We start from the raw sequence: 19,813 nt of genomic DNA, 5'->3' as shown, positions 1-19,813 counted from the left end.
ACTCCAGGTGGGCACCAAAGCCGGGAGGCGTCATTTCTGGGCCTCTGCCCACGTTTTGGAACTTCCCTAAGGATTGATTACCTGGTGGACTTCATGCTTCTCAAACTCCTGCAGCTGTCTCTGGAAGCCCAGGTTGGGGTTGGCACAGGACCGTCCTGCGCGAACGGTGTGCAGGGCATCTTCCCAGCCAAAGTCAGTGACGGTCATGATGTAGGCGATCACCAGCGTCACACTCCTGGAGACCCCAGCCAGGCTGCAGGGCCAAGGGGTCAGCACTAGGTGGGGTCTTCAAGGGTCCCTCTGGACCCACGACTTTATCACCCGGTCCAGTGGGCTCTGAGGACCTCGTTTTAGGAAGCCTCACTGCCTTGGAGGGTACGTGAACAGCAAGCATGCATGTTCCTGGGAAGTTACCCAGAAATATAACCCAGCTTCCCTATCCCTTATGACGTTAGAATCTCAGGCTTTCTTGAGCTGCTTCCATCTTGTTTTTGAGGGATTTCTGCTGGATATGGCTCTAGACACTTCAGCTTTACAATTTCCTATCACTCCTGAACCCCTCCCTCAGCTATCTCCCACTGACTCAAACAAGACACTGAAGCACCCTAACTGAGCTTGAGGCTTCTACCATCTGTGTAATAAGTCCATTTAGAACCTACTTAGTTTAGAATGCTTCGTATGTTTTAAAAGTATGAGTTTCTTAAGTTTTTGAAGGCTAAATTTGTAATTTTAAAAACCATTAAATAGGGAAGCCCTAGCAAACCTTACTTTGTATGTTCTCTTTAATATATAACTCAGCAGAGCCCACGAGCTGGCTCATGCTTCAACTGTGTGTTCCAGCTGTGTGGCCAAGAGAACCTTTTCAGGCTATAATGGTTAATGGTTAATTATCTCCAGCAGGTTGAGAAGGGCTGGATTTGAAATGCATATGCAAACTGAAAGCAGTTACAGAAAGGCAGTGCTGCGTCAGACTTAGAGTGTTCTAGAAATGGTTAACGATAGGGAAATTTAGCAGATATCTCATCCTTCAGATGTCCACAGCTAAAGTGAAATATGACCTACTTGTGTTTAAACATTATAGTGGTTCTAACCAAAAAACGCTCTTAAGTAGGGGCTTTATATGAGAAATACCTAGAGAGCTTTGAGAAAGTACATTAACTCTTGCAACTCTGGATATCCACATGATGGGGGCCAAGCTGAAACGGGACACAGGATTTCAGAGCTCCCCTTTAAAGGGCTCCAATGTGCCCCCCACCATGCTTTAAAGCCAAATAAAAATGAGAGCTACAATACCCACAATTTGTACTTATTATACTTCCTACTGCTTAAGTAAAACAAAACAAAACAAAAAATCACACTTTTTCCAGAATTGTAGAACTTCTTCAAGGAAAAAGACTATTCCGCTTCCCTCGTGCTCCGCCACGACAAACCACATTTTCCTCAGTGGCTTTCTCTGGACACCATGCATTGGTGAGAGTCCACCAACCTGGACAGTGAAATTCCCTGGAGATATCATTTTCTCTTTCAAAGAGCTGATTCTTCAATAGCAATCTCTTGTGGGGGCCTCGGAAGACTGTGGCACTTTCTGTTGGTTGTCATGCCTCCTCCAAGATAGGGAGGTGATGTGTCCACCTGCACCGCACCAGGCAGCAGAGCCCTGGCTCTGGAACGTGGGCTGCTGGTTCCCTAGCAAACCGGCCATGCTATAGCGTGACTGACCACAGTAATAAAAACAAGAGCTGGCATTTGGTCCAAGTGCTGTCGGAAGAGCTACACAGGCACGATCCTTGGGTACGTGGGTTATAATGGTATATTTGAATACATGTGGATAGCTGTCAACAGACTGTTGAATTCTAAGATTCTATTCAGACACTTTCAAAGCACGGTATTAAGCCCAAAACACACAAAAGCCCCAACCTGTACATGGAGAAGAAAATGTCCCTTTGGTGTTATAGTTAATGCAATGCTAAATACCCGCAAGTGCTGTGAAAACTCTCCAGAAGGACAGTTTTGAAAGGCCACTGGGGTTTCAAAGATGAGCTGCACATGTGTAGGAGGCTGATCTGATGGGAGGTTAGAGGGAAGCTAGGAAAGGACAGCTCTGTTGTCCAGTAACCTCTACAGTCCCTCTAGAAATCCTAGCAATGAGTGAAAATGAAAAACATGCAAAACAATCAGGGTTCTCTTCCAACAAAAGCAAAAGATGACTAATAGCAGAGGACAAGGGAGGGTGAAATCAGAGGGTATGGGAAAAAAACTCTTTGGGGATCAAATAATTGATCATACGCAGAAAAGCACTGGATGAGAAGTCGAACTGATCACAACACACTAAGATCTTCTTAAACGAGAGCATACATACCAGTGGACAAGACAGCCCTCCCCTCGGAGCCGGCACTCGTGAATGAATTTAATGCTTTCTTTGAAATGCCTTGTCCTGGAGAAAGAAAAAAAGAGAGAAGTGACATCTCTCTACCGTAGTCAACATGTGATGCCAAGAAAAGTCCAGCTGAGGTTTCTTGAAAAGGTCTCAGAATCCCACATCTTCAAAACCTGGTCAAACCAGGTTGGAACGGCCTCAGCTTTACCATCCATCCTTGGAAAGCTGCTGATCTTTGGGAAGTTTTGGGATTTCTTTGCAAGAGAAAACCCCTTATCACAATTGCCACTCCCTGGGGGGTCTCGGGCTCAAGGCCCAGTAATCCTTTTTTGCTCCCCACCACCCAGCAACACTCTGAGGAGCCTGTGGACCCCTGCGAGGCGCAGAGCCCTGGTGAGAAAGGCTCCCCCATCACTCTGGCTCCCTAGTTCCTCAAAGTTGGTTTATTTCTGACAGACCTCCAGTGTTGGTGTGCTTCAACTTTGACAGTCTGCCTTCCTTCCCTGCAGAGCATTGCAGGAGAGAAACTGTGGCTGAGCTCCTGCTCTGGCCTGACCGGCTGTGGGCAGCATCTCTCTGGGTGGGGTGAGGTGGCTTGTTGAGATGGGCTCTGAAGACTGGCGTGCTGTGCTCCTGTGAGTACTGCATCCTCACTCCCTCCTTCCCCCATTGCTCTGGACAGGGCACTGGGCTGAGTCCTCAAGATATGATGAAGCACAGGCTTCGAGCCTGCCCTGATGAGTTTACCAACCAGGATGTACATACCATCACGTTAATAAACTTTTAATTTTGGAATAACTGTAGATTTACAGGAAAGGTGCGAAGAGAGTAGAGTCCTATTTATCCCTCATCTAGAGTCCCCTGCTGTTAACATCTTATATTTGTAACACCTAGAAACCAACATTGGTGTGTTACTATTAAGTAAACTTATTCTGCCTACATTTTAAATTGTTTAGTGGGAAATACTCTGTGGGAAAACACAAAGTACACGGTTTTAGATATCTTCTACCTTTGAGTGGTTTAGAATGCACCAGAATACCAAAAGTTACCCATTGTCTGGATTCATTTCACTTAAAACACTGCACACTGACTGCAGGGACTCTGATAAGTTCCAAGAGATTCAGAGATGAATAATATGTAGTTCCCAGATACAAAAAAACTTGATCTATTGTTTCAAAATGGTTGGCCAGCAAATGAATTTAATAAGAATGGGAAACTGAGGTATGGCACAACGGACTCTTTCAGGTATTAATTACAGAAGATAACTGGCAACTGAACTGCAGGTGATCTGCCGAGTTAGGACAAGCAGGTGGGAGAAGAACCTGTAAATTTGGCAACATGCATGCACACACACATGTCACCACAGGAGAAAGCCCTGCAGGACCAACCCACAGACTCCAGGCTCTTACCTGAAATCTCTCACTTCCAGAACCCTGCAAAAGAGGCAGGCTGCCACTCTGCCAGCTGCTCTATGGATTATCCAACACCACCTCCCCCCGGAGAGCCAGGAGAGAGGAAGCAGGCTGCTCTCCAGGCCCAGGACCTGGCCTTCGAGTACAGGCCTAGGCTCAGGAGCTGGTGAGCGGGGCTAATGGCTGACCGTCCCCACACTCGCAGCTCCAGGCTCTTTCCTGTTCTCTGGAGGTCTCTGGTCGTGGAGAGCTGAGTCTCTGACCACAAGTAGGGAAGAATGCAACAACCAGAAGAGGAAAAGCAAATCTGGAAATCAAAGACGATGACCTGAGTAAATGCATCAAACCATGGATCTCCACAGAACACACCATGAGGACTACGCTGTGACATGAAAACAAGTAGTGCCCATTCTTGCTGGAGCAGGGCAGGTGTTCTGAGCTCACCAAGGCCTTGCCAAGGTGACAACTACATCACTTTACTGAAACCTAGAATGGGAAGGACTTTTTAGACCTGCTTTTACACCTGCACTTACCAAAACGCATCATGAAACCCCATTTTAAATATTGGGTTCCCATCTCATAATAAGAAAGCATGGGGCACAGTCCACCTGGCGGCATCTCAGCACGTCCCAAAGGGCAGACCCAACCTGGCCCCGGGCCTGGAGGGAGCCTGCCAGGGCCTGAGGTGTCCAATCCCTCCCGCCTGGCTTTGCCCTCCTTCAGCTTCTTCTGTGCCCAGGACCTGCCCACATGATACAGCTCCTTTCCACTGCTGCGTTGGGGAATGAGTATTGGCGCCCCAGGCTCAGGTGTTGGGGACAGTGCTCCCCACAGCCCCACCTCAGGAGCAAAAACTTCCAACATGGGGACTGCTCAGAGCCTTATGGCAAAACTTGACCCGTGAACATAAGCAGGCACTGTGCCAAACTTAGCAGACATTCCTAGAAATGCCTGTTCCAGGAAAAGCCAGAAGCAGGCAAACTCACTGCTGCTTGGGTCTGGAAGTGTGTTCTACAGAGAGAGGGGGTTATTTCCAGGGAAGTTAATGACATAAGCCCTAGTGCTGGCCGCTAACCTCCCTCCTCCACAGTGGGAAATACCCCAGTCCCCGGCCTGACATTGCTCAATTCCAGTGTGAAGCAGAAGCACACATCTGAAGCACCCTCCCTGCCACAAGCAGTTTCAATGAACACAAGTTCCCTATTTCTGCCCTTCATTTTATTGGCCAGTAACCTTTTACTCCAATAAAAACACAAGTCCTGGCCAAGGAAAATGAACTAGGCCCTTCCTAATAGGAGCTCCACCTAAACTTGTGAGAAAAACTCATGAAATTAGGTCTAGGGATTACCTGCAGCTGACTGATAAGTCCACTGCAAACCCGACTCTACCAAGACTGCTGCAAGAACACCTCCGGCAGACAAGCACCTCCGTGTGGATGCTGAGAGTGCTGGGCAGCTCCCGCCTGCCTCCTCTCTCAGTCTGTGCTGGCCCTGCTCCTCATCTGCACATGTCTCCTCCCAGCTTCCTCTCCTCTCCATCCAGGACCAACGCCAGCACCAAACCAAGCTTTCCTGCCCTTTAAAGAGTTCACAGAAGGATGGTGGATGGCATCTAAAACCGCACTGCACCATTTCCTTGAGCCATGTAAACGCAAGTGGATGCTCCTTTTCTGAGGCTGAATGACTGCCTCTGAGTCCAGAGCTGTCCTGTGGAGAAGTGCTTTGCTGAGTGAAAATGCAGCCTCAGGATCTGGCCAAGTTCCTTGAATGGTGGCTACTTTTACTCCAAAACCAGCAATACCAGATGAGGTTGTATTTGATGGCAAAGCCCACAAGAATCAAAGATGTTCCTACCATATAAATATGTGTGCATGTGCATGCATGTGTGTGCAAACAGGCCTGTGTATGTGAAAACAAAGGAGGGAAAAATGAGGAAAGGCACGCATCCTTCCATCCCCACCCCCTCAGAAAAGAATGCTTAAAAACTGTGTTCTGTCTGGGCCTGGGCCCGGGAAGGCAGGTGGCCCTGGTTGCTGCTTCCTGCTGGAGCAGACCCCGACCATCCCCAGCTCCTGCTGCAGCACAGGCTGAAGCCCCCCCCCCCCACAGAAGTGAGCAGAGGCAGACATCTGGGCTGCTCTCTCAGTGTCCAGCACCAAAACTCACAGGGCCACCTCGTGTCCTATCAGTGAGTCCCAGCTGGTACGTGTCACCCACTGCCAGGGTTTAAAAAAGTTGGGAGATGGGTTATCAGACTTTTTTTTTTTTTTAAAATCAGATACGGTCATTTATAACACAAACTGAAAAAAGCCTCTTAGCCATCAACTACAACATTTCAGAAAATGATTTGGGTTCAACAAAAAAAAAATAGACATAGTGTAAGACTAAAAAATAATTCCTTAGTCTTACGGAGCTTACTCTGGCCATTTCCTTATTTTGCTCATTTTGCCTTTACTAGGGACAATGCCACCCAGGACCAGTGACAGTGCCCAGGATTGCGTGCACATGCGTCTAGGACCTCAAGCCCATGGGTGAGTACATACGTCTCTGACATCCTCAGGATCGTGTGCACACGCGTGTGCCTCACTGGCGTCTTCAAGACTGTGTGTGCATGCGCATCTCTGATGTCCGTGAAGACCACATGACTGTGTATGTATCTCCGACGTACTGAAGATCACCTGAGTGTGTGTCTCTGATGTCCTCAAGACCGTGAAAGAGTGTACATGTGCAGCTCTGAAAGCAGGACCCATAATATCAAAGTTCCTTGAATTTTGTAGAACTTCTCTTTAATAATTAAAAAAAGAGGAAAATAGAGCTGGAAGGATTGAAGCTATCAGCTAAACTAAACAAGAATAGACAAAAAGATAGGGAGGTGACATAAGAAAGGAAGTTTTTTTGGAGTTTTAAATGTAAGCTCTCTGTGCTGCTAATGCCTTTTCTCCCCACAAAAACCTCAAGAAATTTAGAGACTGGCTCAATTCTCAAACCACTGAATGTCATGAAGGCTCTGTTGTATGATGCAATTTACCGACTCCACAGCCTGGTACGAACCTGACTTTTATTTTTCGTCAGGAAAAAAAAAGACATTATTCTCTTAATGATGTCTAAATATAAAATGTAAATTTAATATATATGAAAATAAAAATGAATAAATAAAGTTAATTTACATCAAACCATTCACTCTCAAAAAACAATAATGTACTTGAGCAAACAAAAAATATAATCTTAGTTTTGGAAATGCTTAGTGTTCATATAAAACATTTTCACAAAAATTATCTTACCTAATACTATAAAAATCCTGAGGTAGGCATTTTACAGAACAGAGAACTGAGGTTAAAATGACTTGCTCAAGAAAGTCCAAAAAGAAAGCAAAAGCAAATATTTCTCAAAACCTTAGTTCACTAATCCATCCCACACCACAGAGCAAATCACATCAAAGACGCAGCACACGTTTTTGATACACACTCTAGGATACCTCTAATCGTGACGAAATCAACAAAACACACCGCACTGGGCCTCTGGGCCTGCAGGGTTATTATAACTATGAGAACTTGAACTTTTACATTTCCTGAGTCTCTGAGGCAAGGTGGTTGGGGGAACTGAGCTAAAATTTTAATGTGCTTATGTTATCTCAACCTAGGTTTCTGCATTTCAAGTTCCTGGAAGATCAGAGCAGGGGGTGGGGGGGTGGGGATTCTTGGGGATTAAGACCAAGACATAGAAATTGACCTTTCTGAGCAGTTTGTATCAACTGAATGCTAAATGAAAGCAGTTAAGTCTCAAAGGTCAAAAATGGTCTGCTAAACATAATTAACGAGAATTCCTATTGGTGTAAGGATTTGAGGGGAAAGATTTAGGATATAAAACCATAACTTAAATTCAAAGTTGGAAATCATATTTTAAATCTATACCTAAGTTTCAAACAGTAAGCAATCTAGTGTTGTCATTAAATACAGGAAACCTCAGGCCTCAGGAATTAAAAGTGGCAAGACTGAAGAACTACTATTTCTGTTTGATTATATCATGAAAGCATGTTCATCATTAAAAAAATGTTATGCTTTTCACAGAAACACTTGCAGCAGGAAAAGAGAAACTCAAACTATTTCATTAGGCCTTCTCTTAATATGCTAATTTTTCCACTGAGACCCAAATAGGACTCCAAGATCTCCATAAAGCTTCAGTAGAGCAAGAAATATTTACAGAATCATGGATCATGTGCCAATAGTCTCATTTATACATAAGCTTTTGCTATAATTAATGGATTTAAAAATGAAAATGTCCCCAAAGAATCACACAAACACCTAAAAGAATAACATCCAACACTAGAAAACGCCCCCTTTTCTGCTATAGGTGAGTTAAGGTCTTAACTTGCTTTTCCACCTGTAACAGAAGGTTCTATCCATGGCAGGACTTCAAAAGAAAAGATGATAAATCTTTATTCTACATGAACACACTCTTTGCACATTCCTTCTGCCATTAGCCTCAAACATTGATGCTGCAACACACCAAGCCTGTTGGGACCTGGGAGCCCACTCTGCCCTTTCATCTAGACACAAGGAGAGGGCTACCAAGGGAAACCACAAAACACCACCTCGACACATACTGGGCACAGGAGAGAACCCGTTCCACTACTGCAGCCTCGTCCTCTGGCAAATCATGTATCCAAACCAGCCCTCGTGCAGTCACCCCTCAGTGCCAAAGAGCACCACCCCGGAAGCCAGCACAGGCCTGCTGTCTCCCTTGCCTCCCTCGTCTTCCCGCAGAAGCGCATCTTCCAAGCAACTGAAACGGACCCCGGGGCACAAAACTTGTCATTGCAGCTACCTTTTCTGTAACTCTCAAAACCCATTAATACATTTTGAGTACAAGTAATCTCATTTGCGAAAGTGCTACGAGTTCATAGAAAACACTTTCACAATATGATCTCACCTACAAAAATCCTGAAGGCAGGCATTTTCAGGGGAGAGAAGTGAAATGAAGGTGGGTGAAAGTGGTTTACCCAAGGTAGATGGGACTTGTTTTAAAACGTGGATTTTCCCACTTCTGGGTCTACTGCCTCCTTTGCCTACAGTCCAGGACTGCTGAACATTTACTTGTTGAGTCACGGGGCGGGGGGGGGGGGGAGACACCAATGCCTAGGCGGCAGTGAGCTCCTGGCAAGGCTGTGAAGTCCTTCGGGAAGAACAAGGACTAGGGGCTGTGTGCCTGCTGCCAGATGGTCAGGCTGTTTTACACTTTGATCCTCCTGAAGAACCACACTGCCAATCAGCTATTGACAAGTTCGACAGCATGTTAGAATCTCGGTTTGAGATAAAAGGAAACTATTCTAAAAATAGCCACCAAAAACACATGCCAAAAGACGGCTGTGATCTTCAGAGAAAAGCAGTGGTTCACTTCCTTCCGTACACACATGCCCTCCAACCACTTCTGTTTCTTGACACGAGTAACCAGGGAAGTTCTTTAATGCTCCCTCCCCCTGTGCAGACCCAGGTTGCCCCTTATCTTCCCAGTGCCCCAAGTGGGGTCCCTCCTCTACTAGCCCCAATTTGGAGACTCGCCTTTACTGTGAACTATCAAACGTCAGTGTGAGGGGAACGTACTTGTCACCACTTTCTACCCTGCCCGTGCCCTTGCCTGGTCACACTCAGTACCCCCTGTCCCCTACTCTCCCACCTGAACCTCTCCACATCAGTTGATCTAACCCTAGCCCCATTTCTTTAAACAGGTAGATCTCACAAAATTACTGTTTAACCTATGATCTCTGCTCTTCAGTGATGGGAACCAAGGTTGGTTGACTTTGGGCTGTTTGGTTTCTTTAGTAGAGGCAGAACACTATTTAGGATTTGTAGGCAGAACTGATAAGCCATGGAGGATGAATCCTAATAAGCTTGTGGACTCCAAAACTCACAACCACTGTGGCTTATGGTGCCCCAGATAAAATGCTAGGTGGGGTTTAAATTTTTGGGAATCAGAGGCTGGGTTGGCCAGCCGGATGGGTGGTGAGTGTCTTGACTTTTGCCCCCACCTCAGCCTACAAGATACAAATCTTGCTTCAGTAAAACTACGTCCTCTTCCATGCTGCGGTCTTCTCGGGTCACTTCTGGACCCTTGAGGGTATGCATGCGGAAGCTGTAACCCTCGTGGGGCTCCAGAGAGCCCCGTCCCCCATCCTGCCGAAGCCTAATGCCACGGGTCTCCATATATTGCTATCATATATGGATACCTGGAAAGGGGAGCAAGAGGAAGCTCTCTTTATGGGAACAAATAGAGTTAAAATGTCACTGGAGATTAAATCAACCGTGGAGAAAGAGGCCTGACTTTCTCTTTACTCAACTTGGACAGGCTTCAGAGCTGCAATGACCTCCCCTTGGTAGCCGCGAACACCAGCCACATGCAGCTGCTGAACACTTGAAATGCAGCTGGTCTGAACTGATATGTGCTGTAGGTTTAAAAATCCATACCAGATTTCAGAAATTTGATATGAAAAAAAAAAAAAAAGGATGTAACATACCCCATTAATATGTTTTTTTGTATTGAGTCCATGTTGAAATGACAATATATTGGATTTACTGGGTTCAAAACATTACTAATTAACGTCACCTTTTCTTTTTACCTTTTTTAATGTGGCTACTAGAAAATTTAAGATGACATATGTGGCTTGCCTTTTAATTCTATTGGACAAAGCTGCTTTAGACAGAACCCAACTGTTTCTCTAAGGGCTTGAGAAAGGGTGAGCATGCTGAAGGTTTGGTTTGCGGCACCCTTTTCAAAGCAGACCATTGTTGCAGATCCTCCAGCACTAAGTGCTACACAGGGGAAAGGCTGGCAACCAGCCAAGTGGTTCCAGCCACAGCTCTGGCCAGGTCACTGCCTTCATGGCTCCCATTGGCTCCGAGGATGTCACACTCTTTCGTTTGCTTTATTATCTCCACATAATACAGAAAAATAACTTACAGGTTTTGAGATGGCGAATCCGCTGCTGGAATGCACAGGTATTTCACTCCCTGTAGAATGAAAAATAAAATAAAATAAAAACACGGCCCTCAGCGGAGAAAAGTTTTTAAGGGAACTATTTACTCAGGTCGAAAAATAAAAATATAAAAAGGAGAAGTTTTTCACTAGTCTTCTGTTGCCAAGGAACTGAGGAAAAACTAATTAAGGTTCCTGGTTATTTTCCGTGACCACATGTACAAATATTCTTACTCCAGTTGGTGGGTTAAACAAAATTTCCGAGGATGCATTTAAAAAGTGAAATGGTCAGTGTCAACAAGTTTCCAAACTATCCCTCCCTCAGACACTTGTTCATGTATTTCACATTGTTTCATCTATTTCATTGGGATTATGAATGACCAAAAAGGAAGCACTATTGGTAAAAACCTTAACAGCATGAGTGAAAATCATAACATTATGTTGCAGCTCTCTAGATCCAAAGTTTGTTGAGATGAAAGCCATGTTTCACAGAAGCACTAATAAGAGCAATTACATAAGGAAACAATCGGCTTTGTTTTGCTTGCCTTTCAGAAGAGTAAACATTCGTATGCCAAACTAATTCATACTTTAAGAAGGTCCAATTTATCCACATGGGAAAACATCACTTAAGACCAAGGATCTAACTAAAGGGTCAGGTGGTGAAAAGGAAAGTGAACCAACAGATTCCATCTCATTCACCTTTCATTTCATAATTCCCAATTGCCTTCTTCTGTCTCTGTCTCCATTAAGCCTGGACTCAGAGGCCTGTGCTCTCCTAGAATACTGAGGCAGTTTCAGGAAATTCTAAAGTACCTCCAAACCCAGAGATGTATTAGAACAGTGATCATAAAAGGCAAGAAAATTGAAAAGTAAATGCTACTGTAAAAAAGCAAATTCATCTCCCTCTCTCCCGCCAACTATCTAAATATTATAACCGATCATTTCATACAGCCACCATGCCATTCACTCATGTGATTTTTTTCATTTACTCTTAGAGCTGGCAGTAGTTGGAGCCCCGAAGCCTGTGAATTTCTTTCCTCCCTCAAAACACTTCCTCCAGCCTTTCAGCCCAGGATGTCCAGAGGGGCTGGAAGGATTCTCAGGTCTCCACCTTCCCTTCTACTGCAATCTTCAGTCTGAGCAATTTAAATCAATCAAGAAGGCGGAAGCAGATCCCTTCCAAGACAGGAATCTAAAATAAACCAGGAAAAAAAGAAAAAAAGGGAAGAAAAGGAAGAGGTAGGCCAGAGGATAGGCTAACTAGCTCTCGGCTTACTAGGAGTGTTCACCATCAGTGCTGACAGCATCATGCCTGGGAGGGATGAGCCCTTCAGGTGCTCCCCAGGTGGGCCGCAGTGGCTGCAGGAGGCAGGAAGCCTAGGCAGTGGGGCATGGAGACCCGTGGACCGCAGCACAACGGTGACGGCTGTCTCCCCTTGGTGAGCACAGAGGACGAGGCAGCAACCTGGGGCGAGGTCGGCCCCTCGCCCTTGCTGGCTGGACAGGGTGTGAGGCAGCTACAGCTTCCTATCTGTGAAACTTCTAAAGAGGAACAAGGGCTCCTGACCACAATTTGGGGACCCTCGGCATTAAGGCAGAAAACATGAGACATAAAATAAGATCATGTTCTCTCAAAGACAGACTCATCGTCACCCTCACTATCACCTTCCCTGGAAAAACGTCTGGCATACAGAAGGCACTCAGAAAAACTAAGCATGATGCAACAAGTTGAAAACCAATTAACTTGAAGATTATACATTGTAAGAATAGTTCAAGAGATGGCAAACTATTTTATTGCACCCCCTAACTTATCCTGGTGAAGCTAGAGATGAGAGAGCTGGGGTTTGGCTGAACCACGCAACAGGCACGTTGCACAGAACATGCTTGGAGATGTCAACCTCCGTCCTGTCCTCTCAAATGAGATGTCTAAGAACCAGCTCACAAGGATCTATAATAAGAATGCAACAATTTATGTAAATTCAGTAAAGAAAAGAGTCAAAACTGTCAAAAAGGTCCAGCTGCTCACCACCCAAGAGTGTCTATTTATCTTGCTTAGTCATTAACGACTCGCAATGTGTATCTATGGACTATAGAGCTGCTGCTACCTGAAAAAGAGCCTTGGAGGACACACATGGTACCTTTCATGACAGTTGATTACTAATTCAGAAAGCAGCAAAAGTACTGAAAGCACAAAGGACCCAATGCTATAGGAAAGCTGGACAGACTTAAAATTATTCCAGTATTAATGAAATTAGCTCTGCAAATGCTTTACTGTAATGTGGAATAGATTTTTCACCCCAAAGGACCTAAACAAAGGCCCACTCTCTAGTGCTGGGGTTTGTAGAGACAGAGATAAGGGCAGGAATTTTTTAGCTAAATTAGGTACAGTGTATTTAAAGTAAAAAAAAAAAAAAAAAAGAACTTGAAAAATTCATAAGTAGTAGCATAAAAATTCATAAAATAGCAGGAATGTCTTCATTAGTATAGCATTGGTACACGGTTTTTACCCTTCATATTACCTACAGTATTAAACAAGAATAAAACCTGGCCATCATCTTCCTTGAAATGAAATTCTCACTAAATAAAAATACAGCACTTTCCACCATACTTCAGAAAAGTGGACCCTGGAAAGTCAACTTAACATTATATTTTTATGGCGATAACAAATGTCAAGTTACCGCTTTTTAATGTAGAGAGCTGGCCCAAGGATGCACTAAAATACAGAAGTAATTCTCTGCTGCTTAGTTAAGGGCAGGGGATTTAGTTTGTGTTGCAAGACTGCCACTACGGAGATGAGGCCCCTGTGAGACAGGGGAATGGCAGCTCACGGCTGACCACACGCATCCTGAGCGGCCCAACATGCCCAGAGAACTGCGTCAACACTGCACGAGGTGGGCAGGCAGAGGATGAGAAGGCGGATTACTGCAAACGTTTCCATCCATGTTAAGACAGAATACGCATAATACCAAGCAACACTTCAACTGGTATGAAATAACGTGGTGAAAAACAAAAGAATTGGGAGGTGTGATGCTCTGTAAGTATGCTCTTTAGGTGAGCAGGATCTTAACTTAAGGTGTGACCCACCTCATTCAGGGTGGGTCTTAATCGTCTTACTGGAGTCCTTACAAGAGATTGAAATTCAGAAAAGAAGAGAAAGCTATGGAAGCAAGAGGTTGAAAGCAATGAAATCTAGGAGAGAAGGGAAAGACCAGCAGGTGCTGCCCTGTGTCTTGACATGTTGACAGAGGAGTCCAAGATCGCCGGCAGCCAGACTTTGGGAAGAAAGCATTGCCTTGATGATGCCTAGATTTGGCCATTTTCATGGGTTCAAAGCTGCACGCTTGTAGGCTAACAAATTCCTATAGTAAAAGCCAACTCATTTTAAGGTATCTGCTTTCAGCAGCAAAGCAAACTAGAATAGGAGGAATTTGCCAATGAAGGTTTTTTGGATTAAGCTTTTGTGTTAGGTTTTGAAAGAAACTATAGACATCGTTTGGCCAAGAAGAAAGTTTAGAAAGTATTCCAGAAGGTTCTTTTTGACAAAAGGTTAAACTTTTCTAAGTCAATATTCTCAAAAGTTCTAATATTTTTCAGTTTTCTGTTTCAACAAACATAGTAACCACGAAAAGTAAGGTTTTTGCCTTTCTTTGGCCCTGAAACTAAAGGTTACACGTAAAACGATACAGAGGCAAGGACTTGAAAAGTGAGGACCAAAATTCTGATTTCAAGACTAGTAAAAAGATCAAACTCTCGCTTGTTTCAAGTACAATTTCTAAAATTCACTGCTCTTTTCCTTCTGAAACATCATAAGTAAGAGTCTTCTGAAGAACCTATTGATATTTGACTTTTCAAAAGAAAGATCAGGCCATTCAGAATCTGTTTCTCTCGGCAAAGCCAAAGAAAACCAGTTTTAGAATATAACTGTATTCCTTGCAAGGACCTATTCAAACCTGAGTGGAGACACAAGTGGAAAGGGCGGAACTTACCAAGGGGTCAGAGAAGAGAAACCCATACAAAGGAAAAGTTAATTTAGCTGCTAATAAAAAAGACAACGTTAGAAACCTCAATTCCTCATCTTTGCCTTTGCAGTGCCAGGGACAATATGGGTACCACAGAAAGGGTCTCCCTAAGGAGAGGGTATTTTTTCTTTGGCAAACGATCACATTTGGGAGGCACCAGGGCAGCGTGCTGCACTGGACTTTGCATTCCCAAAGAAGCACTGGTCATCTAATACCATGAAGGTGCTGGATGAAATGAGCTGGAGACCCTACGAAGATCTCCTTTTAGCTCATTGAAAAAAAAAAAAAAAAGAATCTGACTCTAAAAAAGAAATATTAAATTTTAAAAATTTAATTCTGACAGCAAGACCATTGCTTATCTACACTATTAAAACATAGTTTGTCCACTTATTATTATTATTGAAATAATGAAAATGCTTTAATAATGATTGAAGTGATGAATGCACAACTATGTGATTATACCAAATACTTGTACACTTTGGATGAATTGTATCTTTTATTAATATGTATCATTAAAATTGATTTGTTGAACGCACACCCATAGCAAAAGCTTCTCTCGTTGGAGATAACCACACTTTCAAATAAAAAAAAATTACTCTTGAGATGACAACTCCTGACTAGAAGTTCTTTCTGAAGATGCACCATGAGGTCTGGCCATTTAATTATTTAGTTTCTTTTCTAGTGCCACCTTTTCACAGAGTGTTTCTACTCAAGAGAAAGCATAGTAAGATCTCTATCTTGTTTATATGTGTGAAAGTCAAACCCAGCACTTGCCACATATTTTATTATTTCTCCTCAATCTAAGAATTTTAACACAGCCAATAAAATTTGTGAAAATTATGTAACATTAAAGGAAAAAAGTAGAATACAAAATTATATTCATACAATGCTTACATCTGGAAAAACTATGTGTGCCTGTGGACTAAAAATTGAAAGTCAGAATAGAAAATAAAACAGATAAGGTACAGGGGGTAAGATTCTCAGTGATTTTCCTTTTTATTTCCTTTCTCATTTGTGCAACAACAAAAAACCTTAAGGAAATTATTGTAGAGAGGCATCCCAGAAGATAAATGCACACTTTAAGTCCGAGTTCAAAAACTGAGATGTATTTTCTTAAAGTGCCTATTTGCTGCTGATTCTTCCTGCATGAGCTAAATTTAGGAAACAGTACTACAAATAACAACTTCCAAGAACTCTGCGGTACTTGATGGGGTGGGGAGGGGGTGGGAAGGTCGGAGTGGAGAGACAAGATTTAGCATTTTGTGAGACAAAATGCAAATGATAAACCCCCAACACCTGTTGACTTCTTTCAGGTTAGTCAAAAAACTACATACATTTGACTTGTCAGGTCAACAGATGAGGATCCAAATGCTTATTTTTGTCCAAGGCATTCAATGAAAGGCTGAAGTGGGCACAGCCAGCACATTGGCTGGCCTTGACCCGACACAGGCAGCTATCAGCAGTCAGTGGAGGATGTCCACACTGACTCCCACTCACAGCTGAAAGCCGGCTCTGTCCTTTCAGTGGAGCCCGAGGACCCGTCAATCCACAGCATGACTCAGAGAAACAGGACCAGGCACAGCGATCGCTCCAGCCAAGGCCCACGACGGCAGCAAGGAGTGTGGGCTAATTTAAACAATATCAGACAATTACAACGAATGCAGCTGATGCTCGGAGGGAAGAAAAAACCGGGAGTAGATACTTTAGGAGTATTCTCTGGGTACCATTAGGGAAAAATTCACCTTTGGATAATCATGTGTCTTGGCTGCTAAAATAATATTGAGTGGCTCTCCATTGACTGAAAAATAGAGAGGCCAGTCTCCAAAGTCCTGTGATCCTTGTCCACAACTTGCCTTCTAACCTCATCTCTGGGCCCTCTCCCCAGCTCACCCAACTCCAAGTGCATGGGGCTGCTTGGGGGGCTCTGTGGGGTCCTGCCCTGTCCTTCCCTCGGTCCTGTGGTGCCCTCTCCTGGAATACCGCCTCCTTCGCTAAAGCCTCCTGGCTATGCCTGCCAACCCTCCTCAGAAAGCCTTTCTGACCTCAGCCTGCCCCACCCTCAGGCAACAACCCAAGCCCCCTCCCAAGCATGCCCCAGTCCTGCGTTCGCAGGTACTCCCACCCCAGCACGGCGCTGCCGCCTCCACCGCTGTGACCGGGCAGGCTCTCCATTGCACGTCGGGTCCCACCTCCTCGAAGATCAACAGATGGCTGACAAAGGGCTTGGCGTTCACTGTGCAGAAATGCTTTTCTTCTACACTTAAAGGATTATACAATATAGCATCCCTTCTAGAAATCTGCAAAATTCTTATTCATTAGTTTTGTTCAATTATCTTCCTTACTCTTTCTAAGAAAGGGTGACAGAGGAATTTCACTCTAGTATGGTCGTTTTCTAAAACAAGGAGATCAGATACAACAGGTTTTGAGGGCAGGGTCTGGAGCACAGCAAGTCAGCAGGAAAGGACGGTCTGCTCTTGGTGTCTCTGGGCAGTGGTCCCAGCCTCTCTGTGACCAGCAAACCACATGGCACGTGCTGGACTGCAGAGGGCAGACAAGTCTGCCAGAGTTTGGAGGGAGGAGCCAAGTATCTCCATAAATGCACTTACCTGAGTGAGACACACCTTCTACAAAACATGGCACCCCTTCCCCACATACAGCTCTCTGTGCAGGGAGGCTGTGGGCGCTGTTTGGAACATTGCGGCCTCTTTTGCAAGGCACAGTGCTGAACAAATGGGTTCTCCGAAACCCTCGCTTAGAAGAACTACTATAGAATTACAAACCAACTACAGGGTCCGTTATCTGCTTTGAAGGTGGCCACATTTCTTAAACCGTGATACCACTGGTGGCATTGAAACTCTTTCTGAACAGTCACGGCCTGTCCTGCCTCACCTCAGGTCCTCCCTCTGGGATTAGGCCTTAGAAATGGCTGCTGGGGAATGTACGGCCTCGACCCAGCCTGGGGCCCTCACACCCCTTCCCGGGGCTGCCCGCTCTACCCCCAGCCCTCTGCCGAGGCTGCCAAGAGCAGACCACCCGGGTAGGGCCCCGGGCTCGTAGTGACCGGAAGCCTGTGAGAAGGGGTGGAGGAGTGAAGAGAGAAAGCAGTACTCTCCAGGTTCTCCTCCACGGCCTCGGAATGTGAATTCTAGCCTCCATCTCTCAGGTAGGAACCGCTGGCCTGTGCTGGTGCAGTCTGACATTCATCAAAGTCCATCGGCCTTCCGCTCTTGGGCCTGGGTCGCTGGCTGTTCTGAGGACAGGGGGCCTGAGTGGCCTGTGGGCAAATCCTGCACCTGAGGCCTCCTGGTTATTGGGCAGTGCTTCACCCAGCCCCCTGCCCCTGCACCAGGCGGCCTACCATTGACAGAAATTGGACATGTTATTTTTATTTTGACAGCTGCATCCTCTTGCTCCACCGCACAAAGGGAAGCCCCAGGCACCTTGATGTGAACCTTGTACAAGGACTTGCCAGGGGAGATGCAGCAGCCACCGAGGAGATCAGAAAACCCTGTGCTGGGGTCAGCAAGGCCATGGGGGGCCAGGCACAGCTACACACCACTGTCAAGCTGCCCTGCGGGAGCAAGGGAGAGGCCTGGCAATGCTCCTCCTGGGTTAGGGGGGAGGTGTCTTCCTCTAGGTCATTCCACGAGCAGCTTAACCAGGCAGGTACTTGGAGTAGGCTTGAAACTGCCCTCCACAGAGGTGCCACGGGGCTGGTGTCCTTGAAAGAATCATCTAACGGAAAGGACAGAACCCGTTCCACAACTGCTCGGCCCTGCACGTGCGAAAGGCCAGTGGAGCCTCGACTGATCCTGAGCTGACCCACGGGTTAATCTGCTGGGAATCGATCCTAAGACAGGACCCCAAGCCACGGCCTGACCTCTGCTCGGCTGCTGAATAACGCCGCTCCCGTGCTCACTCCCCCAGCACAGAAAGCCAGGGAAGCCGGCTCTGCAGCCTCTGAAAGGGCGACACGTGGACACATGCTTTCCTTTCTTGGGTGGGCAGCTATCGTGCTCCTCAAGCAGCCAATGCCTCAGGGCTTAGCCCCCTTTAGTTGCAGGAAAAATCTGAGAAAAAGGCAAGTAAGCCCAAAAGTCAGACCTCAAGAGAAAGAGGCTCAGGTTCAGATTTCAGACCCCCTACGGCCTTCCAGTCCCTGCACTGTACGCACAGTATCGTTGGTCAGCCCTGACTTTCACCCTTTGTTTTCCCACCAAGATGCCCCTGCCCAGTGATGACGGGTGAAACCTAACATGTGTGCTAGTTGTGGTGATAACTGAGAGAGAATAATTTCTCAATTCGACACAGGGTTAGAACACACATGGGTCTCCAAAAGGCCCCAGGGTGAGACTACGAAGGGAAGGAAGATATTTTTTAAAAGCAGTAAGGGCAAGAACTTGCTCACCCAGCCTGTACTGAAGTGATGAAACCAGCTAGGTGCTATTGCTTCACCCTCAGGGTTTTAAAATAAGGTTGGATCACTTCCCTTGCAGGTGTGGGCAGACCAAGGTCACGTGTATCACCTACCAGGCAATGGATAATTAAGGGCACCTGAAAAAGGGCAGATTTGTTTAAAGCAGTCTTCGATAAACCAGGCTATATTTGAATCTTTATTTTCTTTATGGTGAAAAACAACCATGGTACCCACAGAGCCCTTTAACCCTGCTTTGGGTCTCAACCAAAACCTCACCTTGTGATTTCAGACTCGCAGCCCTTCACTCTAGGAGCCTGGAGCCCACCCAAGCCCTCTGCTGCTGTCCTCATCCATCACTGCAATAGGGCTCGGCGCTGGGCCTGAGGAAGGAAACACACTTTTCCCTCTGCTGACACTCTCCTTGGTTGTTCCCTTTCTTTAATAGAGTCACCTCCTTGATTCAAGCTTTCCAGGTTTGCTCCTGGGAAACTCGCTCTCACCCTTCTGCTCTCTGCAGCTCCTGACACCACCATAGGTACTGAGTGCCTTCTGGTTAAGGGTCAATGACTAGCAAAGTGTGGGTGCTCAGCCTGGGGTGAAACAGTCACACACTGGGCCAG

The 19,813-nt window shown here is 45.6% G+C and overlaps 1 protein-coding gene across 3 annotated transcripts in view; it reads right to left on the bottom strand.

Annotated features, from left to right (window-relative positions):
* Positions 1-19,813, bottom strand: part of DUSP22 (dual specificity phosphatase 22) — a 58,263-nt gene that overhangs the window by 2,818 nt on the left and 35,632 nt on the right. For all 3 annotated transcript variants that reach the window (XM_004447040.4, XM_004447041.5, XM_058285160.2), the window contains 3 exons: positions 10,743-10,792; positions 2,360-2,434; positions 82-253 (listed from right to left, as the gene is read on the bottom strand). In XM_004447040.4, the coding sequence (XP_004447097.1) occupies positions 82-253; positions 2,360-2,434; positions 10,743-10,792 (297 nt within the window). The remainder of the gene's footprint in view (positions 1-81; positions 254-2,359; positions 2,435-10,742; positions 10,793-19,813) is intronic.

Source organism: Dasypus novemcinctus, chromosome 22, assembly GCF_030445035.2.
Source record: "Dasypus novemcinctus isolate mDasNov1 chromosome 22, mDasNov1.1.hap2, whole genome shotgun sequence".
NCBI lineage: Eukaryota > Metazoa > Chordata > Mammalia > Cingulata > Dasypodidae > Dasypus > Dasypus novemcinctus.
This window is presented reverse-complemented; position numbering and strand designations above follow the sequence as displayed.